General features: G+C 35.1%; 1 protein-coding gene across 5 annotated transcripts in view; it reads left to right on the forward strand.

The window, feature by feature from the left end:
* LOC145688206 (carboxy-terminal kinesin 2-like) overlaps nucleotides 1–22,400 on the forward strand; it is a 233,128-nt gene that overhangs the window by 63,950 nt on the left and 146,778 nt on the right. For 4 of the 5 annotated variants that reach the window (XM_081762093.1, XM_081762097.1, XM_081762095.1 and 1 more), the window contains 2 exons: nucleotides 7,720–7,863; nucleotides 11,336–11,567. In XM_081762093.1, the coding sequence (XP_081618219.1) occupies nucleotides 7,720–7,863; nucleotides 11,336–11,567 (376 nt within the window). The remainder of the gene's footprint in view (nucleotides 1–7,719; nucleotides 7,864–11,335; nucleotides 11,568–22,400) is intronic. The other variant, XM_081762094.1, reaches the window with a different exon arrangement.

The following is a 22,400-nucleotide window of genomic DNA, read 5'->3' on the forward strand; positions in this document are numbered from 1 at the left end:
AGAGAGATTCAGTGAATATTCAGGCCATATTAACATATGTGGAAACGAGATAACGGAAACTTCTTTTGCTACAGAGCAATGAATAAGGATTTTTTTTTTAAAATAAGAATGCTAAGTTAGGTAAAGCGGATTAAAATGTTTCGTCGAGATTAGAGTATCACATAAATCCTTGGAGTTACGTAAATGAAGCACAACCTATTAATTCCTCATTAGAAATATGTGAACGTGTGTCCCAACGTTGTTAAGATCACGGTTTTAAAAGAAAGGGACATTTTCTTTATTTTTTTCTTCCCTATTGAGTGCGTTGTCTGTTGTTTGTGATCGCATCATGGGAAAACAGCTGAAACCTTTGAATTTTTTTTGGAACATACTTACTATCTCCTGAGCCCCGCAAGTTAGGGAAATTAAAACATGTATATAAACTCCTAATTACAAATAAGCGGACATGTGACCCAGCATTTTTTCAAAATTTCGGTTTTAAGAGGGGAGGTGCAATGTCTATATTCCGTGCGAGAGGCGTTGTCTGTTGTTTGTGATCACATCACGGAAAACGACTTATCTGTTCGAAATAAATATTGGAACATAGTCTCTGCTTAAGGTTTTTCAGGCCATCCATCCTGTGGGAGGTTTTTCTGAGTTTTCCCGGTTCACCCAAGACAAATGTCAGGATGATACCTAAGATAATGTTCCCATGCCGTATCCCTCCTCTCCTCTCCTCTCCTCTCCTTTCCTTTCTTCGTTACTAATTCCTCGGGAAGTAGTGATCTCCGAGGGACATCATCCCTCATATGTGTGATGGGTTAACATGGCCACCGATGGCGAGAGCTCAAAAATCTAAGTTTTTATTGTGTCACATTGCTTAACTGGTGTATCCTAACGGGGTAGTAAAGTTCAAAATTTATGCCAAAAATAGAGTATCTTACGGGGTTTCATATTTACACTTTCATTGAAACGCGTATCATAAGGAGGAATAGGGTTGAAATATTTTCATGAACCTGAAGAACGAACATTTCAGCTAATATATATATAAGGTGGGCAGTTTATTTTCAAATGCCTTTTAAACTAGTAGATAAAATTCAGTGAAATCTTGTAACATGCAAATGCCAACGGACGGGCATTGTTTGATGTACTTCACAATATCACCAAGTAACAATGTTGCAAATCCAACATTAGGTTACATTTTTAAATTTCACTACGTCACGCTGTTACACAGTTCAAATCTATATGTTAAGCTAAACCATTACTACTTTTATTATTCAGTGTTACATTCTAAGGGCGCTACAGTTTTCGTCAATTTCCAAATTTTGGAAGCCTCTACAATAGTAATAACGGAAGTAAGACGGACATGTTAATGCAGTCGGAAGTACCTTAGGGTGGATTATATGAACGCTAACATTGTGGTGTTAACGACTGCCGATTGTAGCAGTGGCTATACTATTAGATTGACTATAAGAACGTTTTCAACGTAAAGCGACGCTTGGAAAATAGAGAAAATTTTAAAAAAATTCAGTTGCGTAGCCAAGAATAGGTAGTTATGCGGAGCTCCGTAATTTAGGCGAAAAAAGGGAGAAATTACAATTAATATCGTAAGAAACGCAATCTTCGCGATTAGCGTCAGTATTTTTCGAAACTTGGAAGCAATAAGTAGCATCCTCCTAGTATAAAGTTTAGTGTAGTACTACAAAAGTGTTTGTTGTAAATGAAAAATACAAAATTGAAAAGGAGCCTATTTTAAGCTATTGAAAAGAAGCTTTCACTTACCGTACATACGCCGTGTACTTAGCGTCCGTACAGTCCGAAAAAGTAACGCACACTTCTCTGCGTTCCTAATGGCGCGCTAACACGGTCCATATAATCCATGCTTTGGTATGGAATACCATGAGCATATCATCACGTATTTCTAACAAGTAGGAAGAAAATTACTTGGGATTGAAAATTTGCCTTTCTTCAAGAGGTTTTATTCCGAATAAGTGCTTAGATGAGTGTTACATCCAATCTCGTAGATGGTTTCCAATAAATGTAAAGATCATAATGCGTTTACAGCAATTTGATATCTCAACCCGTTCCGGAGAAAAACATGCGTGGGGATTGCTGTACTGTTAAATATGACGTAGTTTGGGAAATTGTTTTAAAAAAAATTGTTGATTTTGTATGCTTTTATAGCACTAGAGCAATAGTTTTGATATTGAAATTATATGTTCTCGTAGTTTCATAATTTTAAACTGTCTTGCTAATCACCAATTTCAATCATACTTTTAACCATTTCAGTTGATCACTTCAGCTAATTCATCAGTTACAAGCAAATATCGATTCGAATCTAGTAGAATCGATGTAGGGTTACACGGCAGACTATTACAGACTTTTTCTTTCTTCAAAAATTCATAAGTCGTCGTGATTGGTTAATTACTATCCATTTCATAAAGATAGGCCCCTGACTTGGCGGTGCTGCCGTGACGTCCAGCCAAAACTTATATTACATTGTCGTACCTCGTTGGAATTGTTGGAATGTTGTCTTTTCAATACTTAAGACATACAAATTTTCTTTGTACTGTGTAGTGAGAAAAAAATAGAAATTAATGAAAAAGTGCGTATTTTTTCGTACTTTTTTAGTAAATCAATGTTTATAGGACTATATTTCGGAAAGGAGATAACATGAAATAATTTCCTGTGCACGATATGTAGATGCATATATTACCTGTAAGTTCTGAAAATTTCATTACTCAACAAGTACAAATTTTCTTGTTATTCAGTAAAAAGTGAGACATCATTATCTCTGAATTGCTGCGGTGTATTTACAATCTGGAAAAACTTTTAGAAAGATCTTAAAGTAGCTTTTTCAACCAAACTGTTTTGACTTGTTTTGAAAGATAAACAATCACAAATATGACATTATGATTTTCTCAGCTTTGCGCCCTTTCCTATCGCAGTTTATACGGAGTGCTACGTTGCCACATTTTCCTGGCCCTATACACTCTCAGCCGGACGGGTATTTCAACTTGTCATGCACACTGTCCGGCACTTTTTAGATATTTTTAAAATTTTATGTCTCCACAGATTTTGAATCAATTTCTTAGAAATTAACAGGATATACAGTAAATGTGCCCAGTGTTCAAAATTAGAAAAGCGAACTCTTATTTTGTTTGGATTTGCATGTGATGGTCCTCGAAAATTTGTTGCTTTTTGTCAGTTTTTCACTTACTGCACGCAGTACAAAATACACTTGCACAGAAACAAATACAAGCACAAACTTTATTATACGACACAACCTTAGTTGATATGTAATATTGAGTTTACACTTCACAGAAAATCTGTTTTCAGATCTAGGAGTCCCAGTACTTCTCTTTAGTGTTGTACATTTCGAAGCACTTTCCCACGCAAAGTCCAACTTTATATATCAGGCAATAAACCAGGGATGCAAATAAACAACAAAAGTTTACTCGCCCAAGAAAAAAGTTACTAGCTCACATCCCATAATAAAAATAATTTACTTAACTTCCATATGATATTAAATACTCGTCCGCACCGATGAACCACACGCCCCGGGCGAGTGGTTATTTGCATTCCTGCAATAAACGCTAATATTTATTAAAAACTTCCTTTCACCTTGCGAATGCTACGTACTTGTAGTTTGGATTCCACGTTTATCAGTAGGTCCACGTCTCATATAGCCTCAGTGCTGAACAGGACGTTCAATTCAAAATCAACTCAACTTTTTTTTTAAACTATTAAACTTCATCGGTAAAACAGCTGAAACACTTTATATGCGGAATACTCTGTAGATAGCCTAGCATGTTGATCAATTCCCGGGACACCACTAAACAGGGGTTTTGCGTTTACTTGAATTTTATCGCTCCAAGCTACATCAGAATCTGTCTTTGAATAGGAACGACACGTTTTCTTCTCTCTCTCCCGGCGCAGCCTCAGGTTCACTTGAAACCGAGTTAATGCCTTGTTCACTCCCGAATACGCCACTGAGCACAGAATAATCAATGTCATTACTATTCATTACTAACTCATAACCGTCTGAGTTGGAGTCATTCATGAGTTCTGCAATTTCATTATCGCTAAAAATTTTGCCTCTTCTTTTTGTAATACCGCTGCTCGTAAAGGAATATCCACATATATATATATATGCGTGTATAAGTTTTTGACGCCTACGAACCGAAGGGAAGTGTTGAAGACGTAATCAGTGCGACGTGATTAGACGCAAATACAGCCCTCGTCAGCTACTCATTGCATTGTTTTCTTTCGTTGAAAGAAAACAGAGGATCCATTCTGTGTTACTGTACATTCGGCAGGGAATTGATCGCAGAACTTGGGTGAACACGTGATTGCCAAGGCTACATTTTTTTTTTAACCTTTAACATGTTCCTAAGCTGGAAAGTGTGTATACTGATAGATCTTGAGGTAGAAATGGAGCCATTGTTAATAAGTTTTCAGGAAGATAGCAGGAGCAGCGATGAGTCAACAAACCCATTACGAAAGTGAATGAAGTAAATAGATTAAGAGATGAGTTTTTGGATGTTTTACTTCAACGTTTTATTTTGATTACATTGAGATGTGTAATGCATTATTATCATTTTTATGATGTTGTGAAAGATTATAATAAATACTTTTTCCTATTACATTCTTTATGAAGTAGGCTTCGCGCTACAGGCTTCCTGAACGCGACAACACTGTACGACAGCGGTGCCGCACTTCCACTTACTGTATGCTGTATCTTCATATAAGCGCGGGGAATTTAAAGATTGGGCTGCAACATGGCTCACCGCTTAACGCAGAGAATATGTTGAAGTAAAAAGTTTTTTTTTAAAAAATAAATACTCTACCAACTAAACTTTTTTTTGTTAATAGTTTCAAATATTTGGAACACTAGACTTCCAAATTTTCGAACAGTGTTTTGTACGTTTCTCTACCTACCATGGTAAAGGAGATCAGAGCGTCGTACATTTGTTTTAATTACACAAAAAGTATCAAGTGATGAAAATTGAATTTTTCACAACTTACAGTTAATGGATGCATCTACATATTGTACACAGGAAATTATTTCACGTGATCTCTTTTCTGAGATATAGTCCTATAAACATTGATCTACCAAAAAAGTACGAAAAAATACGCACTTTTTAATTAATTTTTATTTTTTTCTCACTACATAGTACAAAAAAAAAAATTTTATGTCTTAAGTATTGAAAAGACAACATTCCAGCAATTCCAACGAGGTACGACAATGCAATATAAGTTTTGATTGAACGTCATGGCAGCACCACGAAGTCAGGGGCCTATCTTTATGAAATGGATAGTAGGTCTACATTTTCAGTATTTGATAATAACGTTACATGTTTTTATTGACTTTCTTTTACTTTTAATAGAGAAACTTGTAATTGAGAGGGAAATTATCACATAAGCATTATGCCTTGTAATACACACCCCAGCGATATTTTTGTTTATTTACAGAGGGTTATTTTCCCTCAGTAATTCCAACATCAATTATTTCAATATTAGGCTATACAATATTTGCATTTATAACTAATGTATTGTATACTGTGTACAATTACCATGTATTAACTGTGAGTAATCTAAATTTGTGTAACTTCTCTGTAACTTACGCCTCTCTTTTAAGGACAAATAATCATATAACGTTGGTATCCGTTATTTAGGGGCTTTACTGTAGTATGAAAATGTTATATGCATTCTACTACTATGTTATAAGAAAAGGAGGAAAAAAACTGAGAAGAATGGGATTCAATTAGGAGTGAAAATGTTACGTATGTTCGTAGCCTATCACTCGACTTTCTCTGTTACGGAGCATCCTTTGAAATAACTTGTTTTGTACATTTAGCTGTTCTAGCTGTAGCACGTTCCCTCAAGCCTCAGCATACATTTTTTATTTCTATATTTTCTAATATGTGGCGCTTTCAGTGCACAAAGAAATCAAGTTTTTTGTCATTTCGTACATATTTCATCTTTAAGATCTCTGTCTGAAGCTTCTTTCAGAGCTTAAAAGATTCATGTCCAGATATTGTAAAATAAAAAGCAGTGTTAACTTTTCCACGTACTTAAGCGTACTGTACAAACTTTAACCGACCTTTTCTCACAACTTTGGTAATTGGACTTGGTTCGCTTGTGCTTTGAACGCCCCCCATGTTTAGCAGACAGACAGACACCAATTTTAAGCCAACAAATGCAGTATTCTGTTCCAGTTCCAGTTTCGTAATCCGGTTTCTTTACTGGAAGTTACGTCGATTTTTCAGTTTGTATAGCTCCTGTTGCCACAAAAATTCCTCCGAAGCATGGTTGTCAGAATATACTCAGTCGTCCTTAATTTTGTTTGTTTATATTTTGTATTTTTTACTTTCGAGCGACCAAAGGAAAGAGGAAAGAATTAAACTATATGCGCAGATTTTTTGCGCACAGATGTAGCTCTGCGTTCACCAAGAATGTACGGACCAAGGAGAGTCCTACCACGCACACCACTCTACACGGTAACCGAAGGACGGGAGTGCAATTTTTGATTTATTACCCGAAATTTGCACACTGAAAGACAAGTAATGACAGTTGTGGTGATTGGCTAATATGTCCACGCTGAACAGTGCTTCATCTGATCCCAGAATTAATTACGGTCCCTCGTTCCTGTTTCGTCTCCGCACTAATATAAATACAGCAAACTCCATGTTACAGTTGTGCATGCCAATGCTGAGCAATATGTGATTTCCATGGGTGCCGTTGTGGCTTGATAATACATTTGATTGAATCACATGACGCACCAGATTCGCGATTGTATTCTGTCAAAGATATTTTGGGATTTGCAAACAAACGATACAGCAAAGACATCTTATCTTTGTTCAATGAAATAACCTTCAGAGGCTCGCCGTCTTTGTATTGGACATAACAAATTTGTGAGAAGCTTTTGGCTGTTTTCAAGTCCAGTGGTTGCGTGCTTTCCCTTTTCACATCTCCACCATCTATGAACCATTACATGCAATTGCAACCCGAGCACAGGCAAGACTCCTTCCCGGTCTACTAGTTAGGGTGCGTGCCTTTGGTGCGCAAGGTCCCGATAGGAGAGCACTAAACTCACACGGTGGTTCATATCCTACGTTACACAGTATGTATCGTCCTATATAGCTTTGCTGCTTACAAATCACTCAACTAAGCACGATCAGAAACTAACAGCCTAGTCACTACCTAGCCTGTTCGTGACAAATTCTGCAACAAACAAATTACTTGTAAATATTCTGTAATGGCATAGACCAGCGTAACAGGAAACATTGTTCTAAAAATGTTATTAACAGAAGTAAATTTAAATAAAGATAGGAATGCAGATATTGATCACTCTGTATATTGTGTGTAAATTCGTATGTATTGCACTGTTACAGTATTCGTTTGCGATTTACTCCTTGAAAATTAATCATAGATAATGTTTTTGGAAGCACTGAAAATAACTTTGAAACTATTTGCATTAGAAGTGTATTTAAACCCAATACCTTATCTGTGTTTCATTTTTTTCGATTTTCATTCAATTTCCAGGTTTTACAGTTTATGAGTGAACTGAAAGATTAGCTAGGATATGAAATAAAGAATCTTGCATTTGAACGTTTAAAGTCAGGTGTCCTAGTTAGTTATCTGTCGTTCGTTTGGTTTTACAGTACACTAGTTGGAAATTATAGATTCGTTGGTAGAATTTAATTGCTATTTACGTACTTTTGCTTTTGGTTATAGGCACACTTCCAGGCCCGATCAAATCTGGCGCTCAGAAGTCTCCTAGACTACCTCCTAGCTCAAGCACCCAGACTCAACCGAAGAAAGTATCCACTAAAGTTGAATCCCAGCCTAAATTATTGCTTAGTGGTACGCAGACTGCTGGTAAATAACTTAACTTTAGTATTGGTAATAAATTGACTTCAATTGATCAACATCCTTTAAAAAAAGTAAATTTAGCCTAAGACTGTCTATGTTTAATTAGTTAAGGCTGCAATTAGTTTTGGCTATGCTAAAATCGTTTACAGTTTTTTTAATAGATAGCACCTCATATTGCTATGTTCCCAGATCAGTTTCGAAGAGAACCTTGGAGTTTGAGATTGAAATTATTTAATATTTCAGTCAGCAAGATGCGAAAGAGGAAATACATATATGTCGTCAGTAAAATAAGTATAAAGTTAATTTTTTCCTACACTTAGAATAAATATTTCACACATCTGACTTAAGCTCGTACAGACTATTTACATTTTGACAACCTACGAACTACAATATCGAAAAGTAAAGTTTTAAGCTCAGTACTGAAGTCGTCACACAAATCCTCAAAGAGACCAGCATTCAGAGCACTTGGCTTTACAAAACTAACAACTACAAAATTAACAACAACTGTAGAGCATCATTTTTTCAACTACCTGATCTGCGAAATCCGAGACCATTTCATTAATCCTGCGTTTTATAGTGTTGTCTGAAAGCGATATTTTGTCAATTGTTTTGTGGCTTTCTTCCCGGAGTATAATTTTGGTTGCCTTAAGTATGTAAGGTTTAATAAGTGTCTCACTAATAGTATGAGATTTTTTTTTTTTTTTTAATCTTCGGCAATTGGAAGAGAAAGTTCATATGATGCTTCCATCACCTTCTCATTTTGCTCGTGAAAGATTCCAGAGGAATCGAACTTCATACGTTTCAGTTTCTTTCCACAATAATAATAATAAAACCCTTACATTTGACCTTGAGGGCTGGATGTACTGTTGTTGATGTCGTTCCAAACGGAATAAGCGGAGAGTATCATTGCTAAGCACACCATGGCACACAGCACACTTGGTAGTTGAATACCATCTTTTTCAATGAACGTAAAACCATATCTGACGTAATCTTCATTATATAATCTCTTTGAACTGGAAGGTGCTATTATACTTCACACACACACACGCACTGGCACAAACGAGAAATTACTAAGTCATCACAACTTAAAATGTAAACATGTGTTTCATGCTTTTTTTCGTCAGGTTTCATTTTTGATTTTAAAAATAGTAATAAGTAGGTTTCGGATGTTTCGATTCCAAAATATTGAAATTAGGATTTAAAAAAAAATACGATTTAGAATTTTATAGATTTTCGGAAATGTTGCTTAGGATTTTACGTTTTACATTACAAAAAAAGGACATTTTAGTAAATTTGATTATATTTTAACACTAGGTATTGCACACTTCGAAACTTACCTTTTAAAGATATTTTAGTAAACTTTAATCTGTCTTGTACGGAATAAAAATATTAAGAAAACTTTCCTTACCTGGAATTATTACTGATAGTTAAAATCTGATACAGCATAAACATAAGTAATTCAGAACTACTAAGAACCCATCTACTATAAATTACAAAGGAACGAACTGCGTAGAGGGAGCCTTGTTACTGCGTTGTGGAAAACTGGTTGACAATGAAAGGGTACGATTGATATTTCGCTACGATAATTGTTAAAAATAAAATCAATTTAAATCATAAGAGCTTTTAAAAGTTAAAAATAACTACACGGCAGTTTAGAACAGTATAGGATCTTAAAGCTAATTTAGGGTATTTTAGGTCTTAACCCACAAATTAGGACACTTTAGGCCCTATAAAATAAGTATATTTTTCTCATAGCAATTTGAAATGTAAAGAAAACACAAAATTCCTTCATTAATCACACGCGAATAAAATAGAATCAAACTTAGCAATCAGAAACCTAGTAATAAGAATATTTAGATCTGTAGGCACCTACTTGATGATTTTTTTTTGGGGGGGGGGGGAGGTTGCTAGCAAGCATACTGGCATCCACGTGGGCATCCAGATTATTTATCCAAAATCATCGTGGGCAGCCAATGTTGACTAGAGCTCTTTTGTGTTTGGATCCTAATGTTTCCGCAGAATATGATGTAGCAGTGGATCACGTGAAGTCTCTTTTAGCTGAAGCAGTTGGAAGTAATTGGTGATGGCGATAGGGCAGATAGAGTTGTGAGGCAGCTGGACGAGTTTCGTTCAAATTCAAATTAAAGAACATTTATGAGTCAACATTCTAGTTCAGGTCAGAGTTTTTACATGACTTACCTAAAGAGTTTGGATACTTCAGAGTAAAATGATTTAAGAGATGATGTTAAAATGGTCTTGATTTCCTCTTACGGAAATTCAATCTTAGAAAGAGGATTTTCAATTATTGCATAATGTGTAATAGATAATTGAAAATAATAAAATTTAGGAGCACACGACTTGCGTACGATTCAGTAGCTGCTTCTCATTCTCTAGAGAAACTACCCATAAGAGAATCCAGGCTTCATTATGGACGAAATGCTCGTATTTGTTTTGCAGAAAGTACAAATGATTGACGAGACGAAGAGGAAAAGAAACAAAAGCTGAAGACATCATTCTGAACGAGCTTAAGGCTAAGAAAGCTAAAATAGTGAAGAGATGTGCAGCGTTGATGAAGAAAGAAAGACAATTTTGCAAATGCATCTTCATTACAGTACGATAGAAGAGCAATTAGGTGGAAATGCTACTCTGTACTACAAGACTGAACGCATTCTCTCGAGTTTAGAGCCCGCATGCAGTAAAATGCTATTGGAGGTGCAGGAACACTGATTTCATGCTTTTCACACTTGCTTACTTTGTATCCGAAGATTAAGGATAATTAAGAAAGAAAAAAAAAAAGTAGAAGCATAAACAGGTATAAATAGTTTGACGTACAATATCACCAGATTAACAGGGTTGCAATCCAACTCATTTTTTTTAATTTTTTTTTTTTATTTTTTATTTTTATTTTCAAAAGACACTACTTCAGGTTTTTATATACAAATGAAACAAAAGCTTACAATACTACATCCATTCTTCAGTGCTAAAAACTAAGGACGCTGAATATTTTGGAAGCCTTCACAATAGTAATTTCACATGTGTGGTGGACGGGAGAATGCACATCCAAATTATCTTAATGTTGAATACTATGATCATGAAATGATGTATTTTAAACAAGTAGAAAGTAAGTTACAAGGGGTTGAAAATTTTGAATTTTCACAAAAAGACTTTATTTGTGAAAATAGCCTAGCTAAGTATCATATCTAATCATGTAGATGGTTTTCAGTAGACATAAAGATCATAATGCCGTTTGCATCAAATTGATATCTCAAACCGTTCCCGAGATTTAATATATTATTTAAAATGACGTATTTGTCAGAATTTTTAACACTACAGTGACAGTTTTTTCGCAGTCGTAATTACAAATTCTTGCGATGTACATAATTTTAAGCAGTTTTGCAAACCTTTGTTTTAATCTATAGTAGGATTAAGAATTTACGTAAAATTCGGTTCACTTCTTTTCTATTTATCTTCCTCAAAGCAAAGACCAAGCGTCCAGGCTGGGATTTGAAGGGTAGGCTTCAAGATGCTGAGAAGTACAATGAGGACGCTAAGAATGAGATTACACGATTGAGACGCGAGTTATCGCAAAGTAGTACAGAATTGGTTGAGATGAAAGGTCAAATAAGTGCTTTACAAGGAGAGAATGCGCACCTTGAAGCTTTGACAGAAGAACAGAGATCAGAACTTCAAAATGTGAAGAGTAGGTTGGGGTGAGTATATTTTTCAGTCTGTTTTTTCAAATATATGTATACCGTGAACATGAAGTCCTGGCCTGATTATAAGAATTTATTACGCAATAACCGTTGGACAGAATAATGTAAATTCTGGTCCGTTACATAGGTTAGTATTACAAGTTTTTTTTAAGACCAATAGATGGCACTAGTGTTACCCAAGAGTGACGCAGTACGTTACTTGGCGCGCGCGGGTTAGTTGGCGAAATGGCATCGAAGCAGGAGAAAGCGCAATGCGTGCTGTTGTATCACGAAAGCAAATCGCCCATCAGTGTTTAGCATAAGTTTGTGACTTGGTATGGCCTCAGCCCTCCGGATGTGAAATCGAAAATCGATGGTATGAAAGATTAAAACAACAGGCGGCGTTGAAGATCTTCCGAGAAGTGGCAGGCCTAGTGTGAGTGAGGCAACTATTGATCGTGTTTGGCAAGCGTTTCAACTTCTTTTTTATGGGGCTATATCAAGGACAGAGTCTATGCCACACCTGTTGCTGACGTCGAGGAACTGAAGGCTAGGATACAAGCAGTTGTGAGTACTTTGACAGAAGACATGTTATAAAACACCTGGCGGGAACTGGAATACCGCTTAGACTTTCTCCGAGCTACCAAGGGGGCACACGTTGAAGTCGTCTTAAAAAAAAAACTTGTAATACTAACCAATGTAACTGACCAGTATTTACTTTATTATGTCAAACGGTTCTGTAATAAATTTTGTAATCAGGGCAAGACTTTATGCTCACCTTGTATGTATGTTTGTATATATATATATATTAGTGAGTTTTTGTGCATATATTATCATATTCATCTATATCTTATATTCTTATCAAGCTGTATCATATTTACCTTTGTTGTGTTTTGTGAAAAATATTCCATCTGTTCTATACTTTATTTTTGCTGGTACTTATTGTTTCATAATAGTTCTTTTCTGTCTTCCTTTCTTTCATGATTTCCAGCAAACCTCTATTTATAGAACTACCTTTATTACATGTTATTTGAATCGCATGTTAAGCTATAGGTGTACGTATAACCTCGTTACTGAAAATAGACGTTAAACGATCATAAGTTCAATGTATTAAGTGTGATGGCTTTGCTGTGCATTTTAAGATATCACTGTGAGGATGAGCGCGAATCATCGTCAGTTGTAAGGAAAACTTCGAAAATAACAATTCTTCCTTCTACAGACACTTCAACACTTTTCGTCTAATTTCACTCACTAAACATGATGAGTGAATGATACAACGTTCAGTTCTGATGCGTAATTTCACCCCCTGAGAGCTCATTCGATGCTACATAGCATACACGTCTTTGTTATGAGAGATCTGGTTTGATTCTCGAATCCTACGTTAAACTGTAGGTCCAGCTCTCATACAGCCTCGGTAATGAAAAGCAACGTTAAATTATGAATCAACAAGCAGAATGATATTGATATCATGTTGTGGGGGGACTTCGTTATTAATTGATAAGTTATATATATTAAGTATTGTGATAAATATTTAGAGATGAGATATACTGTAGTTGAGGCAAACTGTGTTCAAAAACCTCAGTGTGTTGATTGTGGCGAAGTGTTACCGAATGAGTGTATGAAACCATCGAAACTGCAAAGACATGTCGAAAGTAAACATTCTGAGCTGGTTAAAAAACCGGTTGACTATTTTAGAAACAAGCTAACAGAACTTAGTGCTTCGAAAAAGATACTTAGGGACATTTCCTCTGGACAAAATAACGAAAATGCAATGTTAGCTTTTTGTGAATTAGCTTTATTAATTGCGAAAGAAGGACTCTCACACAATTGGTGAAGAGTTGTTTCTTCCAGCTGCCAAAGTGATGACACGCCTAACGTTTGGGGGAAAAACTATCAAACGAGTTATCTTCAATTTCATTACGTAACAGTGCCATCAAAAGAAGAATCGAAGAAATGGCTGGAAATGTACAGGGCATGTTAATAGCACGAGTGATGGACAGTGAATACTTCACTTTGCAACTGGACGAAAGTACGGACGTTTCTGATAAACCAAATTTATTAGTTTTTGTCAGATATGAACACGACAATACAATGCAAGAAGACTTTTGTTCTGTAAACAGCTTCCGCTTCACACAACGGCAGAAGTTATGTTCGAAATTCTTAATTCTTTTATGGTGGAGAATCAAATAGAAGGGTCACGTTGTGTTGGCATTAGTACAGACGGTGCTCGAGCAGTAACTGGCAAACATAAAGGACTGATAGTACGCATTCAATCGGTTGTTCCGTTAGCGAAATGGACGCACTGTAGTATCCACAAAGAAGCATTAGCTTCACGTGATATGGCATGTAAATTAAACGTTTTCTGGACGATGCAGTGAAAATTGTGCAAGTCTCGTCCTCTTAACTCTATTATTCAATGCACTGTGCAATGAAATGGGTAGTAACCAACAACACCTCTTGCTACATTCCGAAATTCGATGGTTATCTCGTGGAAGAGTCTTAACCCGTCTTCTCGATCTCCGCGATGAAGTGAGGTTATTTCTTTTAGACTCCAAATTTGAAATGAGTTGCTGTCTGAACGATGTAACTTGGCTCTCAATTCTAGCATACATGTCACATATTTTCAGTTTTGTTATTATATTTATGGTTCACGACAAGATTAAGGCAACAATCAAGAAACTAAACGTTTGGTCCCGCCGCCTAGACAAAAAAGAATATGATTCTTTATCTTCCCTTAGCGATTTCTTCTCAATAACTGAAGATGATCTTCCTTCTGATGTTATGAACATGAAATAACATTTAGAAATCATGGCCTTAAAATTCAGGGAATATTTCCCATTAAACAAATACTGGAGTGGACAAAAAATCCTTTCCTAGAGACGGAAAATGTGTTGCCAAACAACGAAGATGACCAGTTGTTGGAACTTTCGTGTAACTCCGTTATGAAAATGAAGTATTCATCCTCCATACTGACTGATTTCTGGTTGCATGCGCTATCAGTGTATTCCGAAATCTCGAAAAGGGCGCTACGATGCTTAATGCCGTTTGCCACGGAATACCTTTGTGAATCAACGTTTTTTGCTCTTTGTTATCTGAAGAATAAGTACAGGAATAGACTTGATGCTGAGGCGGATCTTCCCTTAAAAGTTTCTTCGTTTGATCCTCACATTTGTAAGTTATTGCCTGAAAGACAACGCCAACCATCACATTGACTGAAGTTGTGTACCTCTGTAAGTCAAACACTTATTATCATGTTAACTTGTTGAAGTTAATATATTTTAATTTTTCCAGAAAAATTATTTTTTATATACTTGATGGGTAGGCTACTGTGGTTTAGTTCACGTGCTGGATTTATGTATGTATTTGCAACATCTTAGTCCAGGTGTCCGGCCCCAGGTTTGAAACCTAGGACCACCCGATTTGGGAGTAGGCATCTAATATTACTCTAATATGATTATACCACTGCAAAGAAAAACATATATATATATATATATATATATATATATATATATATATATATATATATATATATATATATATATATATATATATATATATATGTTAGGGTGTCCTTTATTTTGGGTAATTTCGTGTTCCAATACGCACCCCCCCCCAAATATATTCTATGTGATCATAAACACGCGTTAGTGAAATAGCAGTTCTCTACGAGAACGTTAACCCGTGCCGACTTGACAAAGTCATGAAATGACGTTTCCACATAATATAATTTAGAATTTTCAACTGTGATAACGGAGAAACTAAAAGAGACAGAGAAACGAAAATTTGCACGAAGCAACTAGAGAAAGGGCGACATCTGCTTGTGTATTGACAAACAGCATCGGATAAACAGTGTTGCCAACCCAAGAGAAAGTTGTGTTTTTGTAAATAGAACGACCCAAATTGAGTATCATCATTGGAAGCAACAATGAAAATAAAGACAAAAGAGATGGTAAATGCAGATGAATGTTGCAAACTTCTCGAGAAATAAAGTGTAATATGTGTTGACATACATAGGGAATGAGGCACTAACGTTTTGTACACCTTAAATCAGATATTGTCAAGAACTGTCTGCGTTGACCCTAAGTCTAGAAGGATTCGCTGAACAGTGTTGCTATCAACAGAAGAGAAAAATTGAGTTTGGAAAATATACAATAAGTCGGAAAAGGTCATTAGTGCTGTATGCTTTAGAACCTATAATGCAAGGCGGTAGAGCATAAACAGTAGAACCTTGGTTATGTGAGATCGATAACTGATCGAGATATACGATATTTTGTAAAAGCTGACAAGTAAGATTTGTGAAAGGTGGCAACGCTGCACAGCGGGTAGGAATTCCAAAAATCTGGTTAAAATATGGAAACAACGTTCAATTTGCATGGGTTTATGTAGTCGTTGGCTTTTGAGAACGCTGATAACCATGATGACATCAAGAGTAAAAATGCCGCCGCTTTACAGCGTTGCCATCTTTTCCAAACCTAAGTTCTCTGCTTTAAAAAGATACCGAGTATAACAGTCAGTACGTGAGTTATCAATCTCACATAACCACGGCACTACTACTCATGCTCTTCCTCGTTGGATTATAGGTTTTAAACCATACAGCACTAGTAACTTTTTCCGAGCTATTGTATCTCTTACAGACTCAATTTCTCCCTTCTCTTGATGTCAACACTGTTCAGCGGATCCTTCTAGACTTAGAGTAAGCATAAACAGTTCTTGTCAATATCTGATTTAAGGTGTACAAAACGTTAGTACCTCACTCCCTGTGTGCGCCAACACATGTTTCACGTTATTTCTCGAGAAGTTTGCAACACTGATCTGCGTTTATAATCTCTTGTCTTTATTTTCATTGTTCCTTCCAATGATGATATCCAATTTAGGTCATACTGTTTACAAAAACAAAACTTTCTCTTGGGTTGGCAACACTGTTCATCCAATGATGTTCGTTAGTACACAGGCAGATGTCGTCCTTTCTCTAGTTGCTTCGTGCAAAGTTTCGTTTCTCTGTCTCTTTTAGTTTCTCCGTTGTCATGGTTGGAAATCCTAAATTATATTATAATATGAAAACGTCATTTCATGACTTTGTCGTCAAGTCGGCATGGGTTAACGTTCTCATAGAGAGCTGCTATTTCACTAATGCGTGTTTACGGTCACATAGAATACATTTCGGGGGGGTGCGTATCGCAACGCGAAATTACTCAAAATAAGGGACACCCTAAAATAAATATAATATATATATATATATATATATATATATATATATATATATATATATATAGATAGATAGATAGATAGATAGATAGATAGATAGATAGATATAGATATATATAGATATAGGTATATATATATATATATAGATATATATATATATATATATATATATATATATATATATATATAGATATTTACATCTGCTAATGATTATGAAACCAAACACTATTCGAAGCTTTCTTGCACCCACTGGATAACGTGAAGTATATTAATATTTATTTGCATATTTTGTTAAAATAGACTGTTCCCATAATGCCAACCGACTTCGATTTTACAAAACTTGAGAAATAAATTTCACTTTTTATTTTGTAGTCAATTTGAAGGCATTTTGTTATACTACCATTAAGAAACCCATATACATCATATTACGAATCAATCATTATGGAACAATTTCATGTGTTACACGCAGCAGTGCTACCAATCTTTGAAAGTTTCATGTACAACTTTTTCTTTTTTAATTGATTTAGTGAGTAATGGTGCATTCAGTATAAAGGTACAACAAGATTTTCTCTCTCTCTCTCTCTCTCTCTTTCTCTGTGTGTGTGTGTGTTTCTTGTTTCCGGCGTAAGCGTGTGGATACTACCAGGTATACTTCCGTGTATACATTTGCTAGTGTATGTGGCGGGGGTATATGAAGTATTAATTGGGATCGCGTAGTGGAACTTACCGATGTTAGTACGTACATACGTGCGGCCGTTACTTCACACGATAACTTTGGACGAATGCGAATTTTTTAATTCTGCTTTTTGAAATAAATAAGTAGAGTCATTCCTCTCGAAGGAGTTCCTTAATGGAGGTGATTCGCCAACTGGAAGTGGTAGACATGGGTCATTTCTGATTTTAACGTTGATCACTATAGAGCGGAAATGGTAATAAATAGTAAGAAGCGTTTTTTGGCAATCGATAAAGGGTATCAAGGATAACTTTAGCTTCATCCTTAACATCCTGGTATAACCGGAAGAGAGAGAAATACTTCTGGCTTCAAATTAATCTACATAGTGGGATAGGAAGATGATGTTTTAGGAAATTAATATAGCGTTGTAGGAATAAATATCGTCTTCTCTCTTAAACTTCTAATCAAGTCGGAAGTAGGAAAACTCAACTACTTTCCATTTTAGTGTTGATTACAACAGATTAAAACGATACAAAATATTGAGAAGAGGTTTTCTGAAATCAATTACGTGTCCCAAGAATATGTTCTATCTCGACTCGAATCTTTCTACTACAACTTGAAGTGGTAGAAATCAATCGGTTCCGGTTATAATATTGAACGTTATAGAATGGATAGCAAGAAGGCTTTTTTAGATAATTCATTATGTGCTTCAAGAGTATATTCCAACTCGGCAGTAATCCCTCTACTCAAATCGGAAGTGAAATAAATATATATACTAGAGCTTCTGTTTCCCAAACCACTACAGAAAATATAACATGATCCTCTTTAAGGTTTTATTATTATTAGGATCACGTAATAGAACTTGTAATATCTTCTGTTAGTACGTACGTACTTACGTACGTCCGTTACTTCAAACGATAACATTTGAAAGGGTGCGAATTTTCCTTTCTTCCCCCCCCCCTTTTTTTTTCAATAAGAAGATAGTGTGATTTTCTCAAGAGAGTTCATTAAAAGAGGCGATTCGACAAACAAAATTGTAGAAATGAGTTATTTTAGGTCTTAACGTTGATCAATATAAAACAAAAACGGTAATGGATAGCGAAAAGTGGTTCTCGGCAATCGATTATACCTTTGAAGGGAATCTCTCATCTTATTCTTAACATTCTAGTAGAACTGGAAATGGTAGTAATGAGCCATTTCCGGTTTTAGCATTCATTACTATAGAGCAAAAACGATAATAGACAACGAAAAGATGTTTTCGGCAATCAATTAAACTTTTCAAGGATAACCTTCTTCACATTTAACAAGCTAGTAAATTCTGAAAGTAACAGAACTGAGCCATTTCCAGTTTCAACTTTGATCACTAAAGAGCGAAAACGATAAGAGAGAGTAAGAAGCAGTTTTCGGCAATCGATGAAGCCTTCCAGGAGTAACTTTCATCTTCGTGCTTAACACCCTAGTAAAAAGGAAATGTAGAAATCACCTATAACTTCCGGTTTCAATTTAATTTACATAGACCATAAACTATAAGATATAGGGAGAAGCAGTTTTATGGAATCAATTTAACTTTGTGGGAACAGGGTTGTGGGAAGTTATTTCCTCTCTCAAACTCCAAACCAGAAGTAGCAAAACCCAACTACTTCCGGTTTTATTGTTGTTCGCAATAGATTAGAAACGATAATAGATAGCGAAAAGCGGTTTTCTGTAATCATTTAGTGTCCCAAGAACATGTTCTATCTCGACTCTAACCTTTATACTAAAAGCAGAATTGACAGATATCAATCACTTCCGGTTATAAATTGAGTGTTATAGATTGGAGAGCTAGAAGGGATTTTATGTAATTCATTAAGTACCCCAAGAGTGTATTCCATCTCGACAGTAATCTCTCTGTTAATACCAGAAGTGAAATAAATATGATACAAATTCCGGTATCCGTATTAATTGAGAACATATTACTTCATCCTCTTTACGGTTTTTACTAGAGTTTATTTTTAAATTAAATACTAGCCGGATGTTTACTGAATTTTGTAAGCTACTAACCCATTTCCTAAGGAATAAGTACTGGTATATTCTGTGGTCAAACTCGGCCAAGAACAGGGTGGACACGGGTTGCATTTCATACCTCATTTCTCGATTACTACTTAATTAGCCAGCAGCATTTTCTTTATAACTATTGGCCGAATCGAAACAAAATTCGGTGGTGGGCAGCCCTCAACCTAATTAAGATCTTTACATTTGCTGGCCGAGCTTGGCCAAGTTTTGTGTGGTAATTTATTTCTCGGTAATCTCTTGCCAGATCCAATCTGAAGGATTTGTCATTACTGGAAGCCGCTCGTCCCTATTTATCGATTTTGCTTTATAGTGTTCAACATAAAACCGGAAATGGTTTATTTCTACCACTTTCGGTTGGTAACGAAAGGAGATGAAAGGTATTCTTGGAATGCTTAATCGATTGCCGAAAACCGTTTTTGTTTTGTAGTTAAACCGTTAAAACTTGAAAATGGTTGATTTCTACCACTTTCGGTTTATGGATCACTTCAATTAACTAACTCCTTCGAAATAATTACTCGACCCATAGTTTGCAAATAAATAAATAAAACAAAAATAAATAAAAGTTTGCTTTCTTTGAAGAGCTATCGTGCGCAGTAACTTAGTCGCAGCAGCTATCGTGGTCTATTATTATTATTATTATTATTATTATTATTATTATTATTATTATTATTATTATTATTATTATTATTATTATTATTATTATTATTAAAGTATTCTACCTGTTGGCAGGTACTGGGACTAATGGGAGATGTGTGTGATTGTGTGTTTTCTTAGGTTCTGGTGTGGAAATTCTTCTTTCACCTTTCTCGATCTTCAGCTTCCTCTTTTAATTCCCAATATTTGATTCCATTTTTCAAATCATTGAAGAACTGCATTCTTCTTCCTACTATTCCTTTCTTACCTTTCATCTCCTACTTTCAACTTTTCTCTTCCTCAGTGGGTTGAAAAGTGGCTAATACGTTTTAATCTGGTTCCTTATAATTATTACCAGACTGCAGTTTCCTCTATCTATTTTTGAATACTATTTTTTAAGAAATTGAATTATTATTATTATTATTAATATTATTATTATTATTATTATTATTATTATTATTATTATTATTATTATTATTATTATTATTATTATTATTATTATTATTATTATTATTGCGTCAATGTTCTGTTATTCTTTTAAATGTTAGAGAAATGGTTCATTTTTTCTACAGTCTCACTTTATCTATAATGGTACTTGGGTATTATACTTAATGTTTAGTTAACTGAAGAAGAAGCGGATCTAGTTGTGTGGAGCCTCCATTTCATGTTAGCCTTCGGTGATTATTTAGTACTGTTCAGCAAGGTAATTTAGCAGAAGTACAATTGTTCTTATAAATTATTCGTTGTAGTGTTATAAAGTAGGAAATGACGCTGTGTTTTGTAAATTAAAGTTTTGGGAACCTCTAGGGCAATTGTTCCAATATTTTTAACAAGCGCTCACATTCTTAAACCCTACATACTTCACGCCCACATCATTCGCGCATGTCTTAAACCGTTTCTGCAATTTTAGTTGTGAGCATTGTATTCTCAAATCATCAGTAATAGCAACAAAAATAATAACAATAATAATATTAATAATGTATACTGTATGTAAGACAATATAAGTGAGTTACTCATTATCGACCAAGCCATAATACTATAATTAGCAAGAATACTCTTTTTGACGAAAGCAAGGGATAAAGAAGAATTTTTGGAAATATGTATCCTTAGGGGCTTAAATAGGATAGTGTATCTTGCTAATCCCTGAAGTAAGGAAGATGAAACTAGGCATATAAACTAACCATGAAAAATAACTGAACATATTTTTCACAGTTTCTAAAAATTCCGCACCTAAACAAGAAAGAAGTAATTCGTATAACATTAATTTTTCAACTATTTTATTTCATTTATTTTTAGAAAATGATATATGTAAGAATTGTTTAGATTGGAGACGTGAAATTTCAAAATAACTCAATTAAAACAAACCAATACATGTTTAGCTTTTCCGAAAATTCTGTTCTATGAGCAGGATGAAGGATAGTGTCTACCTATTAAAATTTCTGCATTTGCTTACGTTTGAGGTGTGAAATTTGGCTTTGATTTCTTAACTAAAAATAATTGAACGTATGTTTCCGGAAATTCCCCTCTTAAAGATAGAGAAGACAGACGATTTCTATAATATTAAAATTTACCACTGTTTATTCAGAAAATGTCATGAAATGTGAAATTCGCTTAAATTCGAAATGTGAAATTTGATATACCAATTCTGAACTAAAAAGAATGGAATACGTATTTCAAAGTTTTCGAAATTCTCCTTTCAAGCAGGAGGAGGGAGGAATTAATTTACCTATTTCTCGACATTCAAATCGGCGTTCGCTGTCTCATCATCATAGAATGTTCGAGAAGAATTACTGAACATATTTAGAACTACTCTAGAGCATGGTTTCATCGTATCACTTTCACTGAAATGCGTATCCTAAGGGGAGGGGTCAACGTCCAAAATATTTGCTAAAAATACAGTATCTTACAAATCTCTCATGTATGAAGATGAAATTTTATATAAAAACCAAGTAGACACGCAACGCAGCATTCTAGGAAATTCCACTTCCGTCTCATCTCATGGAGAATGATTGAGAATTTTAGAACATAGCACTTGGATGAAGCCATTTTTTAACCATGTCAGTTTCATTAAAATTCGTATCCTAAGAGGGTGGAGGACTTAATATATACGGCGAAAATTAAATATCTTCCAAGCCATGGAGATGAAACTAGGTATATAAACTTTTTACTTAACGAGGTCACCATGTGGACGTGCCCCAGCGTTTTCGAAAATTCTGCTTCCAAAAGAGGTTACAGGGTAGCAAAGTGTTTGAAAAGTCTGAAATGAATTTTTAAACATATTTGGCACG

The sequence above is a fragment of the Thermobia domestica genome, chromosome 6 (assembly GCF_964235325.1).
Source record: "Thermobia domestica chromosome 6, izTheDome1.hap1.1, whole genome shotgun sequence".
NCBI classification, from domain to species: domain Eukaryota; kingdom Metazoa; phylum Arthropoda; class Insecta; order Zygentoma; family Lepismatidae; genus Thermobia; species Thermobia domestica.